Below are 10,100 nucleotides of genomic sequence, written 5' to 3'. Positions count from 1 at the left end.
TCATCCCCATGGGGCTCCATGCCCCATAGGGCTCCATGCCCCCATATCCCCATAGGACTCCATACCCCATCCCCACGGGGCTCCATGCCCCATAGGGCTCCATGCCCCGTCCCCATGGGGCTCCATGCCCCATCCCCATGGGGCTCCATGCCCCACAGAGCTCCATGCCCCACGCCACGGAGCTGCCGCTCACCGTGCAGGGTCTCGTAGGCCTGGATGACCTCGGCCATGAACATGGGTCTCTGCCGGGCGATGGTGGCCAAGGAGCCGAGCGCGGCCGTGAGGTTGATGCTGGAGATGGCCGGGTGCACCATGAACTTGAGGAGCTGCTCCAGGGCGGCCCTGCCCTCCTCCCACAGCGCGGCTGCAGGGACACAGAGCACCAGGGGCACCACCAGCACCCAAGGGGGGCCCCAAGGGGCACCAGAGGGAGCCCCAGCTCCATCCTCGAACCCCCCCGGATCCATGCTGATGGCACCGGCAGGGCCTGAAGGGGCACCAGGAGGAGCTGGGAGGACCCTGACGGGCACTAAAGGGATCCTGATGGGCACTGGGAGGACCTGAGGGGTCCCTAAAGGGTGCTGGGAGGACCTTGATGGACACCAAGAGGACCTTGATGGGTCCCTAAAGGTGCTGGGAGGACCTTGATGGACACCAAGAGGACCCTGATGGGTCCTTAAAGGTGCTGGGAAGCGCTCGATGGACACCAAGAGGACCATGATGGGTCCTTAAAGGTGCTGGGAGGACCTTGATAGGGTCCCTAAAGGTGCTTGGAGGCCCTTGATGGGTCCCTAAAGGTGCTTGGAGGCCCTTGATGGACACCAAGAGGACCTTGATGAGTCCCTAAAGGTGCTGGGAAGCCCTTGATGGACACCAAGAGGACCCTGATGGGTCCTTAAAGGTGCTGGGAGGCCCTTGATGGACACCAAGAGGACCTTGATGGGTCCCTAAAGGTGCTGGGAGGACCTTGATGGGTCCCTAAAGGGTGCTGGGAAGCCCTTGATGGACACCAAGAGGACCTTGATGGGTCCCTAAAGGTGCTGGGAAGCCCTTGATGGACACCAAGAGGACCCTGATGGTCCCTAAAGGGTGCTGAGAGGCCCTTGATGGACACCAAGAGGATCTTAATGGGTCCCTAAAGGGTGCTGGGAGGACCTTGATGGGTCCCTAAAGGTGCTGGGAGGCCCTTGATGGGCACCAGGAGGAGCTAAGAGGACCCTGCCAGGCACCAGAGGGATGTGAGGGGTCCCCATAGGGCAGTGGGAGGCCCCTGATGGGCACCACGAGGCCGACAATGGGCACGGTGCCCCTGCCCCGCACTCACTGTACTTGATGTAGGGGTGGTCCCTGGGCACCTTCTCGAGGCTGATGTCTCCCTCGTGGCGCTTGGGGACGTCGGAGTCGGCGCCGCGGGGCGAGAGGGTGATGATGAGGCCCTCGACGAACTTGATGGCGTGGGTGCGGATGCCGTCGTTGTCCGAGTCCAGCAGGAGCAGGATGTCCGAGGCCATGGAGGTGATGAGCTCCCAGCAGGCCTCCTGCAGCTCGCTCAGCACCCGCGACTTCACCATCCACTACACAGGGGACACGGGGGCACCCACAGGGAGTCAGCGGCACCCAAAGGGGGTCAATGGCACCCAAAGGGGCTTAATGGCAACAAAGTGGTTAATGGCAACCAAAAGGGCTTAATGGCAACCAAAAGTGGTCAATGGCAACCAAAGGGGGTCAATGGCACCCAAAGGGGGTCAGTGGCAGCCAAACAGGGGCAATGGCACCCAAAGGAGCTCAACGGCATCCAAATGGACTCAATGGTACCCAAAGGGACTCAACGGTACTCAACAGTACTCAAAGGGACTCAACAGCACCCAAAGGCGGTCAGTGGCAGTCAAGGGGGGTCAATGGTACCCAAAAGGGGTCAATGGCATCCAAATGGACTCAATGGTACCCAAAGAGGCTCAATGGCACCCAAAGGGGATCAACGGCAGCCAAATGGGGTCAATGGTACCCAAAGGGACTCAACCGGTACCCAAACAGACTCAATGGTACCCAAAGGGGGTCAATGGCAGCCAAAGGTGATCAATGGCATCCAAAGGGGCTTAACGGCAACCAAGGGGGGTCAATGGCATCCAAATGGACTCAATGGTACCCAAAGAGGCTCACGGCACCCAAAGGGGCTCAACAGCACCCAAATGGGGTCAATGGTACCCAAAGGGACTCAAGAGTACCCAAATAGACTCAATAGAACCCAGAGGGGGTCAATGGCACCCAAAGTGGGTCAATGGCATCCAAAGGGTCTCAGTGGTACCCAAAGAGGCTCAATGGTACCCTGGGTCAATGGCACCCAAAGGGGCTCAACGGCACCTAAATGGGGTCAATGGTACCCAAAAGGACTCAACGGTATCCAAACAGACTCAATGGTACCCAAATAGACTCAACGGCAGCCAAATGGGGTCAGTGGCAGCCAAAAGGTGTCAATGGCACCCAAAGGGGGTCAATGGCATCCAAAGGGACTCATGGTACCCAAAGAGTCTCAATGGCACCCAAGGGGGGACAATGGCACCCAAAGGGGGTCAGCGGCAGCCAAAGAGGGTCAATGGTACCCAAAGGGGGTCAGCAGCACCCAAAAGGGGTCAATGGCACCCAAAGGGAGTCAACAGTACCCAAATGGACTCAATGGCACCCCAAAGGGGCTCCTATAGTACCCAAAGGGGGTCAATGGAGCCAAGGTGCCCAAAAGCCTTCAAAGATGTTCCTTACAGTACCTAAAGGGGCTCCTATGGCACCCAAAGCGACTTAATGGTACCCAAAGGAGGTCAATGGTACCCAAAGGGGGTCAATGGTACCCATAGGCTCTGAATGGTACCCATAGGGGCCTGAATGGCACCCAAAGGGGCTCAACAGTACCCAAATGGGATCAATGGTACCCAAAGTGGCTCAATGGTACCCATAGGCTCTAAATAGTACCCATAGGGGCTGAATGGCACCCAAAGCGCCTCAATGGTACCTGAAGGGGATCAATGGTACCAAAAGGGGGTCAATGGCACCCAAAGGGGCTGAACAGCACCCAAAGGAGCTCAATGGTACCCAAAGGGTGTAAATGGCACCCAAAAGGAGTCAGTGGTACCCAAAGGGGCTCAATGGCAACCAAAGAGACTCAATGCTACCCAAAGGGGCTCAATGTTACACAAGGGGGCTCATATGGCAACCAAAGGGACTCAGTGGTATCCAAAGGGACTCGATGGTACCCAAAGGAGCTCAACAGCACCCAAAGATGCTCAATGGCACCCAAAGGAGCTCAACAGCCCCCAAAGACGCTCTTCCAATACCTAAAGGGGCCGAAAGGGACCCAAAGGGGCTCAATGGCAACCAAAGGGGCTCAACAGCACCCCGAGGGGCTCAGTGGCACCCAAAGCTGCCTCTTCCTGCACCCAAAGGTGCCCCAACAGCATCCAAAGCTGCTCCCTTCCAGCACCCAAAGCTGCTCCTTCAGCACCCAAGAGCACTCATTCCAGCACCCAAATATGCCCAACAGTGCCCAAAGGAGCCCTTAGAAGCAGCTAAAGCGCCCCCCTCCACCACCCAAAGGTGCTCCTTCGAGTACCTGAAGCTGCTCCTTTGGCTTCCAAAGGAGCCCAACGGCACCCATGGGCGCCTCGCAGCACCCACGAGCCCCCCGGCTCAGCACCCATGGGTGCGGTACCTGCAGGGCCACCCTGTAGAGCTGGGTCATGGTCAGGATGGCTTTCTTGACCACGTTGACGTTCTCGTCCTTGAGGAGCATGTTGAGGTTGGCGATGAGCTTCAGCAGCAGCTCGATGTCCCGCTTGCTGCAGGGGGGCAGGCATGGCTGGGGGGCACCCATGGGTGCCAATGGGTGCTCAGCACCACCCCGGGGCTCCCCCCCACCCCTTACCAAGCCTCCTCGATGAAGCCCACCACGAACTTGCGCACCTCGATGGATTTGTCCGCTTGGAACGCGATGATCTCCTGGGGGACGGGGGGGGCAGGAATAGGGTGGGGCCATCCCAACCCCATCCCGGGTCCATCCCTGTCTCCTCCTGGATCCACCCCAACCCCCCATCCATCCCAAACCTCCCCAGATCCATCCCAGCATTCCCAGATCCATCCCAAACCTCCCCAGATCCATCCCAGCATTCCCAGATCCATCCCAAACCGCCCCAGATCCATCCCAAACCCATCCCAGATCCATCCCAGCATTCCCAGATCTATCCCAACCCATCCCAGACCACCCCAGATCCATCCCAGCATTCCCAGATCCATCCTAAACCTCCCCAGATCCATCCCAGCATTCCCAGATCTATCCAACCCATTCCCAGCATTGCCAGATCCATCCCAGCATTCCCAAACCCATCCCATCTATCCCTGGATGCACCCCAGCATTCCCAGATCCATCCCAGACCCCCCCCATCCATCCCTGTTTCTTCCTGGACCCATCCCAGACCCATTCCCATCCCAGTTTCCCCCCGGATCCATCCCAACCCCATCCCTCACATCCAGGAAGTTATCCAGTAAAGTGGGATCCTTGTTGATGATCAGCTCCTGGACCTGGATGCAGAAGGGACACGATGGGACATGGCGGGGGGGGGGTGTCCGTGGGAGGGGGGTGTCCATGAAGGGGTCTCCATGGGGGGTCCATTGCAGGGTGTCCATGGGAAGTCTATGGGGGGGTCCATGAGGGGGGGTGTCCATGGAGGGGTGTCCATGGGGGGTGTCCATGGAGGGGGGAGTCCATGGAGGGGTCTCCATGAGGGGTGTCCATGGGGGGTGTCCATTGGGGGGTGTCCAGGGGGGGGTCCATGGAGGGGTGTCCATAGGGGGGTGTGTCCATGGAGGGGTGTCCATGGGGGGGGTGTCTATGGGAGGTCCATGGAGAGGTGTCCATTGAGGGGTGTCCATGGGGGTGTGTCCATGGGGGGTCCATAGGGGAGGGTCCATGGGGGGGTCCATGGGGTCCCCCCCATTCCCACCTGTCTGAGCAGGGTGATCTTGGAGTCGGAGCTGAGCAGCGCTGCCTGGTTCAGCAGATCCACGACCTGGTGGGGGGGGGGGGGGGGGGGGGGGGGTAGGTCCTGAGGCAGTGCAGACCCCCCCTGCCCCCCCCCCCCAAGTGACCCCCACAGTGACCCCCCCACTGCCCCCCAAGTAACACCCCATTGACCCCCCCCCCAGTGCATCCCAGTGTCCCCCATCCCCATGGATCCTTCCCCTCCCCATCCCATGAATCCTGCCCCACAACCCAAGGGTCCACCCCCCCCAGTCCTATGAATCCCGCCCCAGATCCCAGGACGGGAATGCCGCTCCCTGATCCCAGGAATGCCATTCCCGATCCCAGGAACGCCGCTACCATGACCCCATGAATCCCCCATGTCCCAGTGATCCCACTCCCCCCAATCCCATGAATCCCAACCCTGAACCCCATTCCCCCCCATGAACCCCCTCCCCACCCCATTCCCCCCCCATGAACCCCATCCCCCACCCATTCCCCCCCCACGAAGCCCATCCCCCCCCACGAAGCCCATCCCCACCCCATGAACCCCATTCCCCCCATGAACGCCCTCCCCACCCCGTTCCTCCCATGAACCCCATTCCCCCCCCATGAACCCCCATGAAACCCATCCCCCCCCATGAACCCCCTCCCCACCCCGTTCCCCCCATGAACCCCACTCCCCCCTATGATCCCCATTCCCCCCCACGAACCCCATTTCCCCCCGAGCCCCCCGCACCCTCTCGGAACGTGCTGCGCCCGTCGCCGCCGCTCTCCCTCCTCGCTGAAGAACTGGGAGGCGACGCTGGTGCGGGCGCAGGGGGCATCGCCCGCGGCCGCCATGGCTGCGGCACAGCGCCGCCTGGGGGCCTGCAGCGGAACAGCCACGGCATGGGCAGCACGGCGGGAGGGAGGCCGGGGGGCCCATAGGGAGCCCAGAGATCCCATAGGGAGCACAGAGAGAACCCATAGGGAGCACAGGGACCCCATAGGGAGCCCATAGATCCCATAGGGAGCACAGAGAGAACCCATAGGGAGCACAGGGACCCCATAGGGAGCCCATAGATCCCATAGGGAGCACAGAAAGAGAACCCATAGGGAGCACAGGACCCCATAGGGACCACAGAGAGAACCCATAGGGAGCACAGGGACCCCATAGGGAGCCCATAGATCCCATAGGGAGCACAGAAAGAGAACCCATAGGGAGCACAGGGACCCCATAGGGACCGCATAGATCCCATAGGGAGCACAGAGAGAGAACCCCTAAGGACCACAGGGAACCCATAGGGACCACATAGATCCCATAGAGAGAGCCCATAGGGACCACAGAGAGAGAACCCATAGGGAGCACAGAGAAAGAGCCCGTAGGGACCACAGGGACCCCATAGGGACCGCATAGATCCCGTAGGGACCACAGAGAGAGAGCCCATAGGGAGCACAGGGACCCCATAGATCACCATAGGGACCACAGAGAGAGAACCCATAGGGAGCACAGAGAGAAGGAGAACCCGTAGGGACCATAGGGAGCACATAGTGACCCCATAGGGACCCCAGAGAGAGAACCCATAGGGAGCACAGAGAGGCCATGGGGGCGACAGGGACCCCACAGAGAGCCCATAGAGAGAACCCATAGGAAGCACAGAGGGAGAGCCTGTAGGGACCATAGGGACCTCATAGTGACCCCATAGATCCCATAGGGGACCACAGAGAGAGAACCCATAGGACCCCATAGATCCCACAGGGACCCTATAGAGAGAACCCAGAGAGAGCACAGAGAGAGAGCCCATAGGGACCCCATAGAGAGAACCCATAGGGAACACAGAGAGAGAGCCCGTAGGGGCCATAGGGACCCCATAGATCCCATAGAGAGAGCCCATAGGGAACACAGAGAGAGAGCCCATAGGGACCATAAGGACCTCATAGTGACCCCATAGATCCCATAGGGACCACAGAGAGAGAACCCATAGGGAGCAGAGAGCGAGCCCATAGGGACCCCACAGATCCCATATGGACCACAAAGAGAGAACCCATAGGAAACACAGAGAGAGAGCCCATAGGGGCCACAGGGACCCCATAGAGAGAGCCCATAGGGACCACAGAGAGAGACTCCATAGGGAGCACAGACACAAAGCCCATAGGAACCATAGGGACCTCATAGGGACCCCATAGGGACCCCAGAGAGACCCCATAGGGACCCATAGAGAGCCCATAAAGAGACTCCATAGGGAGCACAGAGAGAGAGCCCATAGGGACCACACAGATGCCCCACAGGGACCCCATAGATCCCATAGAGACCGCAGAGAAAGACTCCATAGGGACCACATAGAGACCCCATAGATCCCATAGGGACCCCATAGAGACCACAGAGACCCCACAGGGAACACAAAGGGATCACACAGAGGGACCCCATAGGGACCCCATAGGGACCGCACACAGACACCCCATGAAGACCCCATAGAGATATGACATAGACAGACCCCACAGACAGCGCATAGAGATACCCCATAGACACCCCACAGAAACACCCCATAGAGACGCCATAGGGACCCCGCAGACAGCCCATGGGGCACCCCATAGGAACCCCCACAGACCCCATAGGGACCCCACAGACCCTGACATCGCCTGCGGGGGGCAGCAGAGCCTGTGGGGCTGCAGGGGGAACAGGCACCACATGGGGACACCCCATAGACACTATGAGGACCCCATAGGGGCACCCCACTTCCAGACTCCTATAGAACCTCCCATAGGCCACTACAGAACACTCCATAGGCTCCTAAAGAACCCCCATAGGCCCCTATAGAGCCCCAAGCCCCTATAGAACCCCCACAGGCCCCCATAGACCACTACAGAACCCCACATAGGGCCCCAGAGAACCTTTATAGCTCCCAATAGAACTCCTTATAGGCCCCCATAGAACCTCCATAGAGCCCCCCATAGGCCCCTATAGAACCCCCATAGGCCCCTATAGAACCTGCACAGGCCTCTACAGAACCCCCATGGAGCCCCCCATAGGCCTCAATAGAACCCCCATAGAGCCCCCCATAGGCCCCTATAGAACCCCATAGAGCCCCCCATAGGCCCCTATAGAATCCCCATGGCCCCTATAGAAACCCCATAGAACCCCCATAGGCCCCTATAGAACCTCCATAGGTCCCTATAGAACCCCCGGAGGCCCCTATAGAACCCCACAGAACCCCTACAGGCCCCTATAGAACCCCCATAGGCCCCTACAGAACCCCTATAGAACCCCCGTAGGCCCCTACAGAACCCCTATAGAACCCCCTAGGCCCCTATAGAACCCCTATAGGCCCCTATAGAACCCCCATAGAGCCCCCCATAGAACCCCCATGGCCCCTATAGAAGCCCCATAGGCCCCTACAGAAGCCCCATAGAGCCCCCATAGGCCTCAATAGAACCCCCATAGAGCCCCCCATAAGCCCCTATAGAACCCCATAGAGCCCCCCATAGGCCCCTATAGAACCCCATAGAGCCCCCCATAGGCCCCTATAGAATCCACATGGCCCCTATAGAAACCCCATAGAACCCCCATAGGTCCCTATAGAACCCCCGGAGGCCCCTATAGAACCCCACAGAACCCCCTAGGGCCCCTACAGAACCCCCATAGGCCTCTATAGAACCCCCATAGAGCCCCCCTAGGCCCCTATAGAACCCCATAGAGCCCCCCTAGGCCCCTATAGAACCCCCATAGAGCCCCCCATAGAACCCCCATGGCCCCTATAGAAGCCCCATAGAGCCCCCATAGGCCCCTATAGAACCCCCACAGGCCCCTATAGAACCCCTACAGAACCCCCATAGGCCCCTATAGAACCCCCATGGCCCCTATAGAACCCCTATAGAACCCCCATAGAGCCCCCCACAGCCGCCTCTAGAACCCCCATAGGCCCTTATAGAAGCCCCAGGGCCCCTATAGAACCCCCACAGGTCCCTATAGAACCCCTATAGAACCCCCATAGGCCCCTATAGAACCCCCGTAGGCCCCTACAGAACCCCTATAGAACCCCCTAGGCCCCTATAGAACCCCATAGAACCCCATAGGCCCCTATAGAACTCCCATAGAACTCCCATAGGCCCCCACAGAACCCCCACAGGCCCCTATAGAACCCCCATAGGCCCCTACAGAACCCCTATAGAAGCCCCATGGCCCCTATAGAACCCCTACAGAACCCCCACAGGCCCCTATAGAACCCCCATAGGCCCCTACAGAACCCCTATAGAAGCCCCATGGCCCCTATAGAACCCCCACAGAACCCCCATAGGCCCCTACAGAACCCCTACAGAACCCCCATAGGCCCCTATAGAACCCCTATAGAACCCCCATAGGCCCCTATAGAACCCCTATAGAACCCCCATAGGCCCCTACAGAACCCCTATAGAAGCCCCATGGCCCCTATAGAACCCCCACAGAACCCCCATAGGCCCCTATAGGCCGTGCCCCCCCCTCACCGCCACTCGCGCTCTCCGCGGCCTCCCCGCGCCGCCCCGCGCGCCTGCGCAGCCCCGCCCCCCCGCGCGGGGCACGCCGGGAGCTGTAGGCGGGGGTTGGGGGGCGGAGCCTGGAGGCGCGGGGCTCGCATGCGCGGGAAGAGGTGGCGGGAGCGCGCGTGGCTTCCCGTGCACGTGTGGAGGGGGACGGGGCCCCCTAAGGACCAGAGACCCCATAGAGACCCATAGAGACAGCATAGAGACCCATAGACAGCCATAGAGCCCCATAGAGCCCCATAGAGACCCCATAGAGACCGCATAGAGACCCATAGAGCCCCATAGAGACCCCATAGAGACCGCATAGAGACCCATAGAGACCGCATAGAGACCCATAGAGCCCAGAAACCCCCATAGAGACCCATAGAGCCCCATAGAGACCCCATAGAGACCGCATAGAGACCCATAGAGCCCCATAGAGACCCCATAGAGACCCATAGAGACCGCATAGAGACCCATAGAGCCCAGAAACCCCCATAGAGACCCCATAGAGCCCCATAGAGCCCCTATAGAGCCCCCATAGAGCCCAGAGACACCCATAGAGACCCTATAGAGATCCCATAGAGCCCAGAGACCCCCATATAGCCCCCATAGT

General features: G+C 59.7%; 1 protein-coding gene across 1 annotated transcript; it reads right to left on the bottom strand.

Moving 5' to 3' along the window:
* Positions 1-39: 39 nt before the first annotated feature.
* On the bottom strand, positions 40-9,685 carry SYMPK (symplekin scaffold protein; the record flags this gene model as incomplete). Its single annotated transcript, XM_065664412.1, has 7 exons — positions 9,470-9,685; positions 4,989-5,054; positions 4,513-4,566; positions 3,914-3,987; positions 3,701-3,827; positions 1,325-1,574; positions 40-364 (listed from the first exon to the last, which is right to left on the bottom strand). Coding segments are annotated over exons 1-7 (1,112 nt in total), but the record flags the coding sequence as incomplete, so codon positions are not given.
* Positions 9,686-10,100: the final 415 nt, after the last annotated feature.

The sequence above is a fragment of the Lathamus discolor genome, unplaced genomic scaffold (assembly GCF_037157495.1).
Source record: "Lathamus discolor isolate bLatDis1 unplaced genomic scaffold, bLatDis1.hap1 Scaffold_182, whole genome shotgun sequence".
Taxonomy (NCBI): Eukaryota; Metazoa; Chordata; class Aves; order Psittaciformes; family Psittacidae; genus Lathamus; species Lathamus discolor.
The sequence above is the reverse complement of the archived record's forward strand: the minus strand, read 5'-3'. Positions and strand labels throughout refer to the sequence as shown.